This window comes from Mytilus galloprovincialis, chromosome 12 (assembly GCF_965363235.1).
Source record: "Mytilus galloprovincialis chromosome 12, xbMytGall1.hap1.1, whole genome shotgun sequence".
In the NCBI taxonomy this organism is placed as follows: Eukaryota; Metazoa; Mollusca; class Bivalvia; order Mytilida; family Mytilidae; genus Mytilus; species Mytilus galloprovincialis.
Genome location: NC_134849.1, coordinates 71,059,119 through 71,079,621, shown reverse-complemented (window position 1 = coordinate 71,079,621; position 20,503 = coordinate 71,059,119). Strand labels below are relative to the sequence as shown.

The window sequence follows — 20,503 nt, the reverse complement described above, 5'->3', positions numbered from 1 at the left end:
TATACTAAGAAGATACATTAACATTGGTTTCTTTCCCCTTACTTATATCCCCCTGGTCAATGGCTGCCAGCATGTTTAATACTCCAAATCAGAGACATATTATACAAGTTTTATATGTCTCTGGTTCAATCAATGAATAATTATTTCATTAAGTATGATCAATTAAACAATCATTCATATTTTTGGGAATGTATAAGTCTTGAATTTGATCTATTTTTATCTGACCTTGATTTTTCACTTGTCCCATCGGACAAGTAGTATGGTGAATCTACTTGCCCGACACATGTGTGCACTTGTCCCGGACAATCGGACAAGCGTTAATGTCGAGCCCTGATTGGTGTATTTTTTAATTTTGATGCCATTTTCTTTCTCTTAGCCTTCCAGGGGCGGATGCAGGAATTTTCGAAAGGGGGGTGCTAACCCAGGGCAAATGGGGGTGCAGGGGGTGCAAAACATATGTCCCGATACAAATGCATTGATCGGCAAAAATAAAGGGGGGGTGCGCACCCCCGGAACCCCCCCCTGGATCCGCCACTGCCTTCTTTATTTTTTGCTCATCATTCTCATAGTCAGATTACAATAAAAGGCCATGAAATGAAATGACAAATGTAAAACAAATCAACAGACAAAATCAAGTCTTTAAAACAGAAAGACTAAGAACCAAATGTAACATCAGATCCTTATGTAAGCAAAGCATGGAGGACACCAGATCTGTATTTCATTAAGACTAGTTTGGGAGTTTATTCAATTGGTAAATCATCAAAAGACCAGTGAGGTACATTCCAACACTAAGTCAACTCTTCTATCACATATAAGTTATCAATTAAGATAGAATAAGTGTTTGAATGGTAGATAAACTCGATAGTTAAATAAATATATCTCCAGGGACATCCACTCATAACAAAATTATGAATATCAGTACCTTCTGACCTTTTATATTTAACTTCCTAAATCATAAAACTTGTTTGACCCTCTATTGTGTGAACGTGCATCAAGTCACTATAGCTTTTTGGACCATATGTTGCTATGTTTATTTTGTAAATGATTTTTTTTTGTAGATGGAGATTGGGGTCATGATGATAATATCAAGTTTGATAATTCCTGTTAACCCTTTCTATGTATTGATGGAAATGAGAACAGATCATAAAAAAAATATTCTTAATTTATTTGGGACTTATCAGGGATAAAAACTTAAAAATTTTACAGTTATATTTTCGTTTATAAAACTAAGAGATTTAAAGCTGAAACGATTTTTTTTTAATATAATTGGATAAAAATCGTAAAGCATTTTTTCACATCAAAACTTTCTTAGTGGCTTCACCAAATATCATTTAATGCTTCACTTTACTTTTTAGAAAGGACCTGTTATAAGTCAAAATTTAATGCTTGCCTTTTAATAAAATTAGGGTAACAGTTTAGTTTACCGAAAAGCAATTTAAAAGACAAATCAAGAGTACCAATGAAAACTGAGGGAAGCAAACGTAATGAAGGAGCAAGACTGGGTGTAATGACAACATAAGCTAGATATATCATTTAATGCTTCTCTTTCTTTTTAGAAAGACCAAATAAAAAGTACCAATATTTCATTCAATGCTTTTTTTGCAATTTAAGTATGGATCAGATATGTCATTCAATGCTTTCCTTACTTTTCAGTATGGATCAAATATGTCACATCAATGTTTTCCTTACTTTTCAGTATGGATCAGATATGTCATTCAATGCTTTCCTTACTTTTCAGTATGAATCAGATATGTCATTCCATGCATTCTTTACTTTTAAGTATGGATCAGATATGTCATTCAATGCTTTCCTTACTTTTAAGTATGGATCAGATATTTCATGCAATGCTTTTCTTACTGTTCATTATGGATCAGATATGTCTTTCAATGCTTTCCTTACTTTTAAGTATGGATCAGATATGTCATTCAATGCTTTCCTTACTTTTAAGTATGGATCAGATATGTCATTCAATGCTTTCCTTACTTTTCAGTTTGGATCAGATATGTCATTCAATGCTTTCCTTACTATTAAGTATGGATCAGATATGTCATTCAATGCTTTCCTTACTTTTCAGTATGGATCAGATATGTCATTCAATGCTTTCCTTACTTTTCAGTATGGATCAGATATGTCATTCAATACTTTCCTTACTTTAAGGTATGGATCAGATATGTCATGCAATGCTTTCCTTACTTTTCAGTATGAATCAGATATGTCATTCAATGCTTTCCTTACTTTTCATTATGGGTCAGATGTGTCATTCAATGCTTTCCTTACTTTTCAGTTTGAATCAGATGTGTCATTCAATGTTTTCCTTACTCTTAGTATCGATCAGATATTTCATGCCATGCTTTTCTTACTGTTCATTATGGTTCAGGTATGTCTTTCAATGCTTTCCTTACTTTTAAGTATGGATCAGATATGTCATTCAATGCTTTCCTTACTTTTCATTATAGATAAAATATGTCATTCAATGCTTTCCTTAATTTTCATTATGGATCAGATATGTCATTAAGTGCCTACCATACTTTTCCCCACACCTATTTTCTATTATTTATAAATACCAATTACAAAATAAAGTCAGACAGTATTTTTTATACAGAATCCAGCTCTCCTATATAATTCATTCCAGGAAGGTTCCAAAAATTGATTTTCATTGATAAAGGTAGAAAATTACAGGAAAACAAGAATTAACCAAGTTCTGAAAAAAACATTAACCAAGTTATCAGGTTTTGTTGGAAAAATTCAATAGTTAAATCGATTAAAACATCCGACCAATTTTCCAAGTACAAACAAATTTCTTAAAATACAAAATTCTTGAATATATTTTGTTTTCTATCTTTTCATTTCAATGTTTCGCCTAAATTTATTGAGTATAGTTTTGTTCAACTTCCTACAACATATATGATATAAATATAAACATGCATACACCTAAAATCTCTATAGCTATCATTTAGAACCGCATCATTTTTTTTTGGTTGCTTTATTTTTCATTATTTTGGCATCCAATATTATTATCTTGCTATTCTTAATTTGTTTGGTCCATTTAATTCTTTTATTCTTTTTAACCCATCCAGATTTGTACATATATTTGGACTAAAATATGCAGTTATAAACAGAAATGCAGGCTTTAAAATTTTTTGAAAATAAAAACAAGATTAATAATTAAAGTCTTGAAACAGAATAAATACGACAACTAAACTGAAATGAAACATCTCCCCCTTTTTTTGATTATTTTTAAACGACTGACATTAACTTTACCTGTGACTCTTCATTCATTACAAACTGGTATCCCATACTGAATTCTAGACATCACAAACCAAAGGTGTATTATAATCCAGTAACTTCCTGTTCCTAACTTTCCCTTTTTTCCTCTTTTTTCATTAACAATATAATTCTTAACACAAAGTTATCAATTACTCCGTTACTGTACTTTTTTCAGCTGTTTTTTTGTAACTTTGAGTCTGTCATCAGCATTAAATTTCTGTCACAAAACATCAAACATACTAAATTAAATTCTGTAACTAAAGTTAAACGTTATTCCAAATCAACACTTTCGAAAAGCTGCTTCCCTGCAGGTTCTTTAAAATATACAGCTAATTAACACTTCATGGAAGATCACATATATCAAAGAATCTCTGTTTCTGCTTAGAAATCAACACTTTACAACCAAGATGTTGTTGTCCTGAACATCAAGCTCTAAACTCAGACACTAATGTATTGACCTGTAGAGTTCAATAATCGGAAAATACATTAAAGCAAGGCCATCTATACTCAGACAGACAATATTTGACCACAATTTTTATTCACAAGTGCTACAATAAATAGCTAAATCCATATAGCAAACAATATTAAATAAACTTTTTCCATTAAAGTTTTCTGAAACGCTGATTCAATGTGATTTTTAATTCTAAAGTTATCGATTTTAAAAACATTAATCTGAAAGATTGTTCTAAATGGTATATTTTTAACCAATAAACTTTCTAAAGACAAAGATCACAGATTATAAACACATACATCTAATCAGTAATCTTTCAAGAGGGGATCACTGTCAAAAACACAATTTTTTTCTTCTCCCATTTTTAAATCAATTGATTCCTGTAAATATCCAATATTAACTTTCATGTAATTTCATAAATGTCACATAAAAATATAAGTCACGACTTTCTTTCAAAATTCAGTAAAAATCAAATTGATTGATTGTTGGATGCTTAATGTCCAGTGGCAAGCATTTCATGCATTTTCTAGACGATCTCTTAATCAGATTAAACTTTCAGTTGGTTCAGGTTTTTTCAAGTGTAGACCTTGTATATTAAGAGTCAACTGAGTCCAAATCTTTGAAAATGTTCAACCGAGTTTCCTTAGTACAAAATGACTATTATCATTAACCTTCCAATAAATTTTCTCATGCAAATCCTACAGAAAAAAAAACCCACTCCTTTATTTATTGCTTTCCCATATATTATATAGTAACTTGACTATTGTCGTACCACTTTGAGCATAGAGCAACCACTTTGCAAAAATCATCATCAACAATACCTAATTAATTTTTAGTATCTGTATTATGGCATAGAATTGCTGACAATGCTATATATATATATAGTTACCGTATGGTTCCATTAGTGGTCATTTATTAATAATTAAGACATTAATAATTAGTTAACCACTTTTATGATCATAGTTCTTAAATTCAATTATGGAAGACATTATAATTGAAAACAAAGGACATGGTATGTAAATTCGCCTATTCAAAATCTAAAGGCATATATATGGGTAAATAATGCTCTGTATTACTTTAATGTCCACGACTTTATGCAATAAAGCATTTTAGTGTACTCTTTGAAATGTTTTTCAAAGAGTATGAAACAGCAAACTTTAGTGTCATGAATTAAAACATTTTTTAGCTCTTGAAAAATAAAAAAATAAAAAGAACATTAAAAGTTAATACTAATAATGTATTGCTATTCTTCATCCAAATGTTATGGTGATGCTTTAAAATCATGGAGTAAAAACGCTGATCTAACTGATAAATCAAGAGTACCTGTATGTGAAACCTATAAATGTTGAACTGATTAAACCCTTCTTTAGCCTCCAAGTTCAATTCTCAATAGAAATAGAAGGGATATGAGGGTATAATCCACCCATGACACAAAATCAGTACAAACACAGCAAATAACACAGAAAAGACAAATCACTTCTGTTGCTATTCTTCAGAGCTGAATTCTTTGCAAAAATAATTTGGATGTACAGTGAAACCTGGCTAAACCGAATCCTGCATAAACCGAAAACCTGTATAAACCAAACATGTTCTTAAGCACTGTCATATCAAATTGTATGCGTTGTGAACCTGATAAAACCGAACATCAGCCAAAACCGAACACAATCTTAAGTCCCGAAGAGGTTTGGTTTTAACAGGTTTCACTGTATTATCAAATCGGGTTTGGTCTAAAAATGAACACACTGGAAAGTAGAACATTTTCCAAATAAAATAGTTTCAATGCATTATTGATGAAAGTTTTTGTTGCTTACATGAATTTGAGATTCTGGACATTTTCACACATTAGCCTTGGTCAAGTTATATTAAAGTATGGGGACAAGTGAGTTGTTGAATATTGTAAGATCTTTCTGTCCAATGCAGTTTTAACTATGACATCAGTTTATGACTTTTAAATGATAGGTATAAAAAGTACATTATTCCTTGCGATAATACATGTGATGGACTGTGAAACTCAGATCAGGAGATCTGGAAATTTTGGTCAGGAGATTAGGACTCAGATCAGGGTTTTTTTTATCGACATAAATTTTGTCGTAAATGTAACCGTATGATGTAGAAATTGTGTCAATTACACCAGTACAGTAGTAAGAAATTATTAAATATGGCGTCCATAATTTCATTCATGAAATATTTCATACACAGGAGTTTTTTCTCCTAAACGGGAGGACGGGAGGAGACCCCTGAAAACGGGATTATTGTACTCCCGTCGGGAGGTTCACATGTATGTGCGATAATTGTCTGATTTTGTACCATTTCATTCCTGCATGTGAGCAAGTCATTTTTATTTGATAATTAATTGTCAATATCAATTTTGTGTACCTAATCATGTTATTGGTACTGTTTTATGACACCATAAAAAAAGTCACAGTTATCATCAATGTTAATATACAAGTTAGTTTTCATGCATGGTGTTATTGCTTTTTCATGACTCATGTAAACAAACAATTTCAAAGTACAAAAGAAACATCTCTTTTCGTGGTAGACCTTAAAACTTTTGATAATTCTAAAGAATTCTTCAATAAATACCATTTTATCTCCAGGCCATTTAGTGTATTGGTTAATGAACCAATGAACATTAGCCATTAAACAGAGCATACTAAATCAAGTAATTTATTCACTGAGTGCATTTGCACTTACTTTAAGTATTCACTCATGAATTAACTACAATTTAAGATGCCAGTAAATCTTTTTCTTTGAAAGTTTAATTATAAACATGATCGATTAATGATAAATGTCAATTTCGCATCAATTTTTTATTTGCGAACAATTTCAATCTGGCCAATAAAAAAACTACTTCCAGTTAATCTCTTTTTGAAAAACATGATAAAAAATTCTTATCCTAATGCATTGAATTGATTAATTGCTGTTTGCTAAATTTAGGCCCAGTGGCAAATATTTGATGCATATGTTGGACATTCCCAGATGACTTTCTGTTTGGTATATTGCCTGATTGATTGCCCTTTGCTTTGGGCCCAGTGGCAAATATCTGATGCATATGTTGGACAATCCTTGATGACTTTTTGTTTGGTATATTGCATGTATGATTGCCCTTTGCTTTAGGCCCAGTGGCAAATATCTGATGCATATTTTGGACAATCCTTGATGACTTTCTGTTTGGTATATTGCATGAATGATTGCCCTTTGCTTTAGGCCCAGTGACAAATATGTGATGCATATGTTGGACATTCCTTGATGACTTTCTGTTTGGTATATTGCCTGATTGATTGCCCTTTGCTTTGGGCCCAGTGGCAAATATCTGATACATATGTTGGACAATCCTTGATGACTTTTTGTTTGGTATATTGCATGAATGATTGCCCTTTACTTTAGGCCCAGTGACAAATATGTGATGCATATGTTGGACAATCCTTGATGACTTTCTGTTTAGTATATTGCATGATAGTCATGCTACTTCTTGTTGTTAAGTGGTTTGTGGAATATAGAAGTACTTTTTATACAGATATGTAATTAATGTACTAATGAGAACTTTGAGAAATAAAAACTAGAGAGCACATGTTGAAATGTTTCCAATACTTTACTGACCATTGATTTTATGATTAACCATAAAGATAGAGACTTTACTAAAAGTTTCACATAAACTTAACATTTTTTCGAAGATCCATGATAATAAGGTTAAGGTCGGATAAATCCTGTCAGACAGAAATGTCTACTTTCAAATTTTCTTAAAATATTACTTATGATAATTGAAAAGCAGACCAAAACACAGAAACTTAACATTGTCCAATGAACCATGAAAATAAAAGTCAAGGTCAAATGATACCTGCCAGACAGACATGTACATCTTGCAGTTATTCCATCTACCAATAAAACTGACCAGTTGCTATTCAAGTATTTGAAAAAGAAACCGAAACACGAAATCTAAACATTGACCAATTAATCATGAAAATGAGGTCAAGATCATTTCATGATCCTGGCTAGACCTACATGTACATCTTACAATCATTCCATCCACCAAATAAATTTGACGTATTGGTTATGGTACTCGAAAAATAGACCACTAAAACAAAACAAAAAATAACATTGAACAATTAATCTAAAAATTATGTCAAGGTCAGATGAAACCTGCCAGACTGAATGAACCCTGTCTGACGTACATTTAGACGGTGCAAGGAACCCATATACTATAGTAATTATATTGCTCATAATAAAGGAAATGATTCACCTGACAAAAAAACTTTTAATTTTGTTCTACAGCAGTAGCTCAACCATGACAATAAGGTCAAGGACAATTGTCATATGAGACAGAAACTTCTTAACATAAGGTATCATACTTCTCAGATGTTTGCTGGAAGTATTAGTTTTACCTTCCTCAGTTCAATATATCTACTTATAAAGTCAGGTAAAATATTCCAAAGAAATTCAATTCAATCCATTTTATGATCTACCAATTAGTGTCCAAGCCAATTTAACTGCCATTTATACAGGTTAATTGTCTAGCCAGTAAATAATTAACTATGTTCGCCTGACAAACAGTCGTTCCAAGTCATTTCGACCGTATTGTACAGCCTTGATCAATGGCTAGAACGTGACATTGTTTTATGACATAATTAGTCTTTTTTTTACCTTTAAAAGACTGGTAGTGAATGTTTGTTTTTTACTTTGTAATTGAAACTGATTTTTAATCAATCTTACGATCGGTAATCGAATGTATTATAGGCTTTATAGTCAGTTCATCCCTTAGGGCTTATAGAAACAGGTTGAAATACAAGGTTTATAGCCAAGACACAGCTGGGGGTCAGAAGAAGTAGGAACACACAGGGTTAAGGTGGTACATTAAACTACAGGGAGATAACTCTGTGAAAACAGCTGAACTTTTTAAACACCTTCTACTTTTAAGGAAATATTAAGCTTCTCATGCAATGATCCAAATTAGTATCAAACTGCTATATACTTATATATATATATATATTTATAGATTATCGTTGATCATCTTAACAAGATTGATTTTCTGGCTTGAGCCAGGACGGCGAAACGAGAAAAGCAATTGAGTTGAGATGACCAATGATAATCTGTTTATCACTTTTTACCTATCAGGACATTGTAAAATTTCTTGTCAAATTCATTAGAAATGCCATGTGCCTCTTTAGTTTCTAGCGATAATTTTCCATCTCAAGCGAGAAGCATGATATGAAAAATTATCACAAAAAAAGATCAAAGGAAAAATGCACAAAATAGCGATAAATATATATATCAAGTGAATATTTTCCATTAAAGTTTGTGGTTCAAGTTTTTTTTAATTTTTAAATTTTTGTCAAAGGATCAAAGTAAATATTTTGTCAAAATATAATTTATTATGAAAAATTAGACAAGCCAAAATAATTTTAGTCAAGGTGTTGGTAACACCTTAAAATTGGTTAAAGATTTTAGTTTTTTTTATCTGGCCAATTTACTATCAATTTTAAATAAAAATAGTTGTGATATAACTATTGAAACAATATAGCTTCGTAATGTCAGTGTTTTGGCACACTTTTCCTTTAATTTAAAGTTCATATAATTATATAATCAATATACATTTTTAAACAAAACTAACTTTTGCTGCAACCCCTAATCCAGAAAGCAGTTGTGTTTAGTGAATCCTGGTAAAAACATATTATATAGCATGTTAAAAAGGAGCATAAACTCTAGAACAGCATGACTTGACAAAATTTAGCATCTGTCTGCAAGTTTTGTGCATGAGTTTCATTAAATATGGATGAGGAAAACTTAAGTTAGAGTGAGGGAACTAAAAATGTAAATGACAGACAGGCAGACAGATAGACATAAAGACAGAATAATAGTCAAAGGTAACAATTCCTCCATTGCCTATGGCAGGCCTAGCCGGGACAATAAAAATCAGTTTCCATCATATAAAAGTCAGTTCTAATTAGATATAAGAAGATGTGGTATGAGTGCCAATGAGACAATTATTCATCCAGGTCACAATTGGAACATGTACCTAAGCGTCAACACAGGATAGTAATACAGTAGTTTAACAACTGAGACCACCTGGTCACCAAGCTTATAAGGCTTCTGGTATATTTGATTTGATTTATTTATTTTTTTAACGCCACTTTGAAGCACCATTTTTGGGCTATTTTGTGGCAGGCACTTTTTATTGGTGGATAAAAAGAAGATGTGGTATGATTGCCAATGAGACAACTGTCCAAAAGAGACCAAAATGACACAGAAATTAACAACCATAGGTCACTATAGGAATAAACTGGACTGCCCAGAGAAAACCACTGACCTTCGATTGTAAAACTGACAATCCTTGTCAATTAAGATTGGAGTCCACTCACAGTGCACCTGCACCAGCAGCTTTGAACTTACAACCTCTGTGTTGACTGGCTACTGTGATTCCCCTGTTATATTAAGTACAGGTGTAATAAACCAGAATTGAAGTGTTTATTGTCTTAATTTTGATAAAATTTTACAATCAACTTGAGTTTTACACTTTTCACATTTTTAACAACTTTACAATTTACAATAGGGTAAACCATTTATAATGTAACAACTACAATTTACAATAGGTTAATGTTTGTATCAGCTTGAAGGGGTCAAAATTTTGGAATGCACATAATTTTTTGTTATTTTGTATTCATTAGTTTTACCCATTACAGGATGGTGGTACCTAACACTACAGGGAGATAACTCTGTAAATTCAGCTAAACGTTTTAATTACGTTGTGTTTTTAAGGGAATATTTAGCTTCTCAATGATCAAAATAAGTGTTAGTCAAACTGCTATATATAACCAGTGTAATTTTTCTGATAAAATGGTTGGTTCAAATTTTTTGAAATTTTCATATTTTTGTCAAAGGGTCAAAGTAAATACTTTGTCAAAATCTTATGAAAATTAAACGAGCCAAATTAATTTTAGTGAAGGTGTTGGGTACCACCTTAAGTGTGGATAAAAAGTAAAAATAACAAAAATATCGAACTCAAAGGAAAATTTAAAACCGAAAAGTCACTTTTATACTGCAATCAGCTATTTTACTATACAGATAAAGCTTTACGTATAAACATTAGCTTTATACGTCAATTACCTCAACTAACCTATAAGCTCCGCCTTCTTACCGGAACAACTGTGTTTCATCAACAATGTCACGTCACAACCATGACAACGTGTAGTAACAATGGTCAAACTTTTATGAATTTAAACATGTTATGTCTTCAAATTGGTAATTTATATACCATGTTTATGAAATGTTATTAATTAAGTTCATTTTTCCTTTCTTATTCCTTAAAATGTCATTGTCCTACCACCTGGACTACGGTCATAGGGAAACACCCCCAAATGGTACCCCAAGAGGGAAATTCCAAACACTTTTTTTTTAACAATATTTGTTACATATTTTTTTATAATTTTTGATTTTTTTATCGATTTCAGTATAAAAACAATATACGTATAGTGTCTTGAAATATGAAATTTATTTGTATTTGGCACGAAACAGGGGAAATGCTCGGTAGAACCTCGCATTTCCCCCTTTTCTAAACCTCATACAAATAAATGTCATATTTCAAGACACTATACGTATATTGTCTAAATCTAATGACAAAACGGAAGTCACTAATTTCAAATGCATATGACAAAATCAAAAACTTAAACACATCAAACGAATGCAATTATAACTGTCATATAAAACTTTTTTTTTTAAAATGGCCTAAAAGCTTTTACAAATCACATTGGCAACTCTCCTTGATAACAACAACTGAATGTTAAAGGCCATGACAAGATGAAAATTTTAAATCTATCTACAAATAAGAATATTGACAGTAAATGTCAGCATAGACTAGCAAAAAATGAAATTTATATGGTACAAATTCAAATTATCTAAGATACTAATAACTATTTTCTATTTTGAGAAGCACATTGAAGCACTTCAATAAATCTTAAGAAATGGACTTAATTGCAGACTGAAAAACATCTTATAACAAGATTTTTACCTTACAGCTAATTTCCTACTGCTTGTAGAGTAAAACTTTGATTCACAGTCTTGCTTGCTTTGTTTGTATAAATGTTTAATCAAGCTTTGTAATTGAAGAATGACATCTTCAAACAATATATATAGACATATAACTATATATATATATTATATCTAAATTTAATTGGACATTATCCCAATATAATTGTACAATATACAAACAAAGCAAGCACGCTAACCAAAGTCTTGCCCTACATGCATTAGAAAATTAGCTGTTAAATTTGAATCTGTAAATTTAAAGTCGTCTTGCTCATTGTATTAAATTATCCCTATATATACATCAATGAAAAAGATAATGTTAGTAATTATCTTGTCCATTGTATTGAAGTCCAATATATATAGTAATAAAAAGAATGTGTCCATAGTACATGGATGCATAATCACATTTTCATTTTCTATGTCAGTGGACCGTGCAATTGGGGTAAAAGCTCTAAATATGGCATTAAAATTAGTAAAATCATATCAAAGGGAACATGTGTACTCAGTTTCAAGTTGATTCAGGACTTCAACTTCGTCAAAAACTACCCTGACCAAACCCTTTAACTTGAGAGCGCCGTGGTGTAGTGGTTAGTGCATCTGACTACTAACACAAAGGTTCCTGGTTCGATTCCCGTCTGGGATGAAAATTTCTTGGACTTAATTTTCAGCTCTCCCTTGACACCATTTGCGAGTATGGTCTTGAGGAAACGATGATAGTCCGTCGGACAGGAACGATAAATGGCTGACTCGTGTTAAGAGAGAGCCATATCTCTTGCACGTTAGAGACACCCTTGTAGATTTTGAAAAAGAGCAGGCTAATGCCGCTACAAGGCAGCACTCGCACCTGTAAAGTGGAAAGGAATTAATATAAGTTGCAAAACTTGTTTCCCAATCCACTATAAATAAATATGTTTAAACTTAAACTAAGTTAGACAGACAGACGAATAGTCAGACGAACAGTCTGAAAAACATAATGCCCCTAGGTGGGCCATAAAAAATTTCTATAAGGTTATAGCATGGTATCACAAACTCATTGCTCTCACTCTAACAGCGTTACAACACAATACCTGAATAACCATATTAGAACATATAGTGTCTTGGTGATAACACACAAAACCCAGTGATGGTTTGAAACTAATACTTACTGAAGATATCAGCAAGCAAAAATTCTGTCAATAGCTGAAATGATACCCGAATCTAATCTATTACTACCAAAATGTAATCTGTTACTATCAAAATCTAATCTGTTACTACCCATTTCATTGGTGATTGATTTATGGGGCATTTGCTCAAAAAGGCTACCTGAATTATAACGCTGCAACAGCACAATATCGCTGCAAGGCTATCCAGTTAATGAAGTACTTCCCCGAAAGGTCAACAAATTATGACTGATTAGATATGTACTGTATACAAGGCTAAAATTAAAATATTGTTTGTTTCCCCAATCCCGACCCTGCCATGCCAGGTGTGGGTAGGTTGGTAGGGAAATAATTTTATTTTTCCAAAAAGCTTAATTGACATTATCGGTCTATCCGGCAAGCCTGAAAATCCAAAATGAATAAAATAATATTTAATTTTGCATGGTTGGTCGGGATTGGGGAAACAAACAATATTTTATTTTAGGCCCAACGGATTGACTATAATCCTGTACCTTCTTTAATGTATCCTAAAAAACAATAAAAAATTTTGAACATTCCTGTAAAATGATAAGCAAACTGACTTCTTGATAGTAGTTGGCTGAGACTTTAAAAGAGACTGATTGACTGGTGTTTAAATGGAACTCCTGAATGGTCAGTTTTTATTGGTGGAGGAAGCTTGAGTGCCTGAAGAGTAACCTGGTTGGTTACTGTATAACCTTCTGTACAATCACTGACAATCCTAGTCAATTAAGATTGGTGTCAAAAGCTATGTGTGAGAATCAAACGGGCAACCTCAGTGTTGACTTGCTAGTGATACAGTGGTTTCACTACTTAGACCACTCAGTCGCAGAGGTCTGAATTTGAACTAAACCCCAACAAAACATTACTACAGTTTTGTGTCTTAAATTGCTTGATATCAAATAACAGACTATTAAAGGCAAAGAAAGTTAATACAAAACAAGTGAAACTGCGAGCTACTGCTCACTGATGATACCCCCGCCGCAAGTGGATAATATTAATAGTGTAAAAATATGCAAGTGTTCGGTAAACAGGAAGTTGTCGAGTGATGAATCTGAAAACGCATCACACGGTATAGCTGACTTATATAAATCCTGAAACCAAATTTCAGAAATCCTTGTATTGTAGTTCCTGAGAAAAATGTGACGAAAATTTTTTACTTGGTTATCATGTGTAAAATCATACAAGTGTTCGGTAAACAGGAAGTTGTCGAGTGATGAATCTGAAAACGCATCACACGGTATAGCTGACTTATATAAATCCTGAAACCAAATTTCAGAAATCCTTGTATTGTAGTTCCTGAGAAAAATGTGACGAAAATTTTCAACTTGGCTATCATGTGTAAAATCATACAAGTGTTCGGTAAACAGGAAGTTGTCGAGTGATGAATCTGAAAACGCATCACACGGTATAGCTGACTTATATAAATCCTGAAACCAAATTTCAGAAATCCTTGTATTGTAGTTCCTGAGAAAAATGTGACGAAAATTTTCAACTTGGCTATCATGTGTAAAATCAGACAAGTGTTCGGTAAACAGGAAGTTGTCAAGTGATGAATCTGAAAACGCATCACACGGTATGGCTGACATATATAAATGTTGATACCAAATTACAGAAAGGGTGGATGTGTAGTTCCTGAGAAAAATGTGACGAAAGTTTCATGGGACGGACTGACTGACGGACTGACGGACTGATGGACGGACGGACGGACGGACTGACAGACAGAGGTAAAACAGTATACCCCCCCTTTTTTAAAGCGGGGGTATAATATTAACTGCAAGACAATCTAAATAGTTATCAAAGTTACCAGGTTAATACGCCAGACGCACGTTTCGTCTACATAAGAATCATCAGTGACACTAGGACCAAAACACTCATAAAGCCAAACAAGTACAAAGTTTAAAAGAATTGAGGACCCAAAATTCCAACAAAAAAGTTGTGCCAAATACAGACAGAGAGATATAATTAAATAGCAAATGTGCACATAAATATATATAAGTTTTTAAAACTCTTGTGCATACTCTGGTCCCATGAGGGGGCATTGTAATTTTTTTATAAACAGAAATTTAGTATTGATCTAGTTCCTCAGACAATCTAATTGTTAAAAGCAGACCACAGTGTAACATATGTCTTCATTCTTCTAAAAGTTGTAAAACTTTTTTGCATACCCACGAGGGGTCAATGTCATCATTATTATAAACAGAAATCTTGTTTTAATTTAGTCCCTGCATTCTGTAGGTGGTATTATGTAAGGGTTCTCAACATGTTTTGTACATATATAAATACTATAAAATCTGCAATTCACTGCACTTGAGATGATATTTGGTGCATTAAAACGATTTTACAACACTTGAACAAATAATCCTCCACTCTTGGTTTTAGAGATTTATTACATCATCCCATTGTTATATAGCAATTACATATTAAACATTTCACAAAGTTCAAATCGAAATTTAAAACTCAATAATAAAACATGGCTGACTTTTGAAACGTCAAACATTTTCATACTTTTTTTTATTCATATTATGATATCAACGTTTCATAGATGGATCGAGATATCCTAGCATCAATTAGTGAAGAATTTACAGAAACTCTAACAATAACGGAACATTTAAGTGCCTGGAGTCGGCTTCACAAAAAAACTTACGATTAAGATTGATCGTAAGTATTCTGAATTGCTTATGACTTACCATCAATCTTAATCATAAGCTTTTTTTGTAAAGAATTTAAGATTTAGAAGAATTTCAAAACATGGTGAAAAAAACTGACCCAACCATCCCAATTTTAAGTCATGATCCTCATCTTGAGTCTTTTGTTTCTGCATGTCTGGTAATTCCAGAAATATCTAGATATTAACTTTTGGTTAGAATGATAGCAAATTACAGAGTTATCTACCCTTTTACATTGGAAAATTCATCAAACTAGTTACTACAATCATGCTTAACATAATCAAGCTTTAGATAGGTTAGATTAAATATCAAATTAGTTAGTACTGAATCATAGGTTTTAACCATTGCTTATGTTGTTTAGTATATATATATACATGTATATTATTATACTGGTATATCAACTTGAACTTAACCAAAATTTTAATCTTTCAAAGATCTTCGTAATAATAATACAATTCTTTGACACTGGGCAAATCTTTAACATTATTTTCAATTATTTTGGGATCATATTCCATTTTAAATACTTCTAATTATCCTATACTATTATTAGTCCATAGATAAACAGGTAGCTGGGTAAACGTATATCCACGTCCATTCAAATACAAAAATAGTCTCAATAAGTTGCAAATCAATTTTGTGTAATAAATCATGCCTGAATTCTTTTTTATTAAACTACTAGTATACACCCTGGTAATAAAGTGCATCATGGTATAACCTTTTTGAACCTTAAACCGAATTTAGGTATTTTACTCATGTGAATTTTCAAGTTCAAATTTCAATAATTTTGAAATGAAAATGAAAACTAACAATGATCTGTAATATATATATATATAAGGTTTATCTTTTAGTTTAGAGGTTCCAAATTGTGTATGACCTTGGTAATTGGTATACAACTGTCTTATAGACCCTCGTACGGTAGCCAAGGTCATTAGAAAATACTTTTTCATCATAAACTTGTGTTAAACTGGCAACATACATTTGTTCCTCCTAACAGAATTTACATTGTAGGTAAATTGGAAATTTTATTATTTAACATATAAAATGTAAGCCATGAGGATTGCATTATAAGTTGCCATGGTTACACACATTGTGTGTTAAAGCCATTGTAAGGACTATTGTGTTAAGTATTGTATTCATTTCAAGAAACGTATCAGTGGTGCTTTGATATCAGAATACAAATAATCTAATTCTCCATATAGCAATAAACAATGTTATTGCTATTTTGTGCATCTTTCCTTTGATCTTTTTCTGTGATAATTTTCATTTCATGCTACTTGCTTGAGATGGAAAACTATGGCTAGAAACTAAGGAGCCACGTGGCGTTGCTAATGAAATTGAGATGAAATTTACAACATCGTCATAGGTAAAAAAGCGATAAACAGATTATCATTGGTCATCTCAACTTGATTGCTTTTCTCGCTTTCGTTGTGACCGGCTCAAGCGAGAAAATCAATCTCGTTGAGATAACCAATGATAATCTATAAATCTCTAAACTTGTGAAACTTCGATCTGAATTTGAGCTTTGTCCTAATTACTATTTCCTTTTTAAAGGATGGATGATCCTCTCTGACCAGCCTGGCTCATAGATATGTCTGCCTCCAAGATTGACAAATGTTATGTGCATCTATATGTATTCAAATACACTTTATAGTAAAAGGCAAACTTTGCTGTGAAAATCATTGTTGGTGTACTTACGAATTCAGGAATACTTTGAGTGATACCAAGTGGAACAATGAATGGAAGATGACAATATTGTTGGTGTACTTACGAATTCAGGTATACTTTGAGTGATACCAAGTGGAACAATGAATGGAAGATGAAGTGGTTTCAGTGGTTTGGCTTGTGATTCTGTCTTGGAACGATCTTTCATTCTTCGTATCCTAGAAAAAGAGAAATCAAATGGAAAATGAAAAAAAATATTATTATATACAAAAAACGCTTTGAGTTGGAGTCTTCAGTAAGATAAGTTCAATGTTTCAAAAATCAGGGCTGTTTTACATTCTTTGTTGGGTCTCTGTTGTCTCTCTGACACATTCCTTATTTCCATTCTTATTTTCTAAAATATTTAATTAATAATTTCAAAAATAACATATTAAGTAGAAATAAATCATTTCTTCTGAAAACTATAATAAATTATCTTTTTAATGTTGATCATACACTAATTTACAAATACCAGAAAAATTAACATGAAAAAAATGTATGAAATATAAATCAAAACAAATCATAACATAACATAAAAACTATGGGCTCAACTCAAGGGAACATGAACCTTAACTTAGTAGGGCACAAGTCAAACGACAGCAGTTAAAAGTGAGGTAAAGTTTTAAAAGCCAAAAAGTTAAATGGAAGACATTATATGTATGACAAAGCTGTCCAGACCTATTCAGTAAAGTATTTAAGCAAAATTTATAAAAAAAAAACATGGATTAATTAAATGCAAAACATGCCATTTATCATTGGCCTTAAATTACTGCACATTGTATTTAAAAGGCTAAACCACATCAACATCTGATGTGTTGACTGGCAACAGCATTTTACCTCCACTAGTAGACAAGCATTTTCTAATGTTTACCTTATTATAATCTTTTTTCCACCACAGTTAAAATTGTGGAGTTTTGACACAATTTGAATTTTTAGTGTAGGTCAAATCAAAACTATATTTTTGCTTCTATCCAGCTATTGAATTATTGCAATCTTTGAAAATCATGTTCAATGGACCATTACATTGGGGTCAAAACTCGAATTTGGTGTTAAAACTATAAGGATCGTATCATAAGGAACATCTGTACTATAAGTTTCAAGTTGATTGAACTTCAACTTCATCAAAAACTACCTTGACTAAAACTTTAACCTGAAGTGTGACAGACAGAAGAGCACAACAAACAAACAAACAGACAAACAAACAAACAGACTAACCAAGTCGGAAAAACATAATGCCCATAAGCGGGTCGTAAAAAGCTACCAACTGGATTTAAATCATACTTCATTTATCTTTTCCATAATACTGCATTCATGGCAGATATGTAGCAATTAAATACCAATATAAAGTCTTCCTTTTAACCTCCATCAGGAGCAATCTTCAATGACTCTTGTTGCAGCAATTTTTAGAAAAGCGAAAGTATTTACCAATACCAAACCATGCACAGATTAATAAGTAAATTAGTTATAGAAATAAAACAAAAAGAACACACAATTCAACAATTATGTATTAATTTTCAAGACAAAATGTATATTTTCTTAACTTGACCAAAACTGAGGTAAACAATTTACTATACCGGTGTCATATGGTATTTTGAACCCCATGGTAAATTGACCCCGGGGTCAAAATACCGCTATGGTAAATTGAACCCCCCCATGGTAAATTGAACCCCCCCTGTATGGAAAATTGAACCCCCATGGTAAATTGAACCCCCCTGTTTTTTTCATCTTAGATGAATATTAGAACATTTTACATTATTTTAAAGCTTATCATAGATTAAAAAATCATTCATACAAGAAGGGGAGGTACATTTTCCATGCTTAATTAAAAGAAATATCTTTGCTTGGTATAAGTGCTCTGAAGTCTTTACCAACAAAATGTCATTCAAAATACTTATTAACACATTATAACTAGACCATATGTAGCTTGAATGCTTTAATTAATTGTAATTATAACATATGTATATATATATATATATATATATATATATATATATATATATATATATATATATATAAGGGTAGTTTTGATTTTCCATGGTAAAAAAAGGGGGAGGAGGTCAAAATACCATGGCAAAGTAAAATTTTAAAAATATCTTTTCCAGCAGGTTAAATACATACAAACTACTTATTGGTGAATTCTAACTACATAAAAGAGTTAGAATTGCCAGATTTTTGGAAATTAAAGGCCTAGAGTAGGGGGCTCAGTATACCGCAGGGGGGCCAAAATACCATGGCAAAGTAAAATTTTCAAAATATCTTTTCCAGCAGGTTAAATACATACAAACTACTTATTTGTGTATTCTTACTACATAAAAGAGTTCGAATTGTCAGAATTTCTGAAATTAAAGGCCTAGAGTAGGGGGTTCAATATACTGCAGGGGGGTCAAAATACCATGGCAAAGTAAAATTTTCAAAATAACTTTTTCCAGCAAGTTTAATACATACAAACTGCTTATTTGTGTATTTTAACTATATAAAAAAGTTAGAATTGCCAGAATTTTTTTAATTAAAGGTCTACAGTAAGGGGTTCAATATACCGCAGGGGGGTCAAAATACCATGGCAAAGTAAAATTTTCAAAATATCTTTTCCATCAAGTTTAATACATACAAACTACTTGTTGGTGTATATTAACTACATATTAAGAGTTAAAATTGCCAGAATTTTTTGAATTGTCTAGAGTAGGGGGTTCAATATACCGCAAGGGTGGGGGGGTCAAAATACCATGGCAAAGTTAAATTTTCAAAATATCTTTTCCAGCAAGTTAAATACATACAAACTACTTATTGGTGTATTTTTACTACATAAAAGAGTAAGAATTGCCAGATTTTTGGAAATTAAAGGTCTAGAGTAGGGGGTACAACATACTGCAGGGGGTCAAAATACCATGGCAAAGTAAAATTTTAAAAATATCTTTTCCAACAAGTTTAATACATACAAACTACTTATTGGTGTATTCTAACTACATAAAAGAGTTAGAATTGCCAGAATTTCTGAAATTAAAGGCCTAGAGTAGGGGGTTCAATATACTGCAGGGGGGGTCAAAATACCACGGCAAAGTAAAATTTTCAAAATAACTTTTCCAGCAAGTTTAATACATACAAACTGCTTATTTGTGTATTCTAACTATATAAAAAAGTTAGAATTGCCAGAATTTTTTTAATTAAAGGTCTAGAGTAAGGGGTTCAATATACCGCAGGGGGGTCAAAATACCATGGCAAAGTAAAATTTTCAAAATATC

At 31.9% G+C, this 20,503-nt stretch overlaps 1 protein-coding gene across 17 annotated transcripts in view; it reads right to left on the bottom strand.

Moving 5' to 3' along the window:
* LOC143054714 (dual specificity tyrosine-phosphorylation-regulated kinase 4-like) overlaps positions 1–20,503 on the bottom strand; it is a 114,837-nt gene that overhangs the window by 72,072 nt on the left and 22,262 nt on the right. For 16 of the 17 annotated variants that reach the window (XM_076227734.1, XM_076227733.1, XM_076227736.1 and 13 more), the window contains one exon: positions 17,332–17,443. In XM_076227734.1, coding sequence (XP_076083849.1) covers positions 17,332–17,443 — 112 coding nt within the window. Of the gene's footprint in view, positions 1–3,261; positions 3,350–17,331; positions 17,444–20,503 lie in introns of those variants that run through there. The other variant, XM_076227752.1, reaches the window with a different exon arrangement.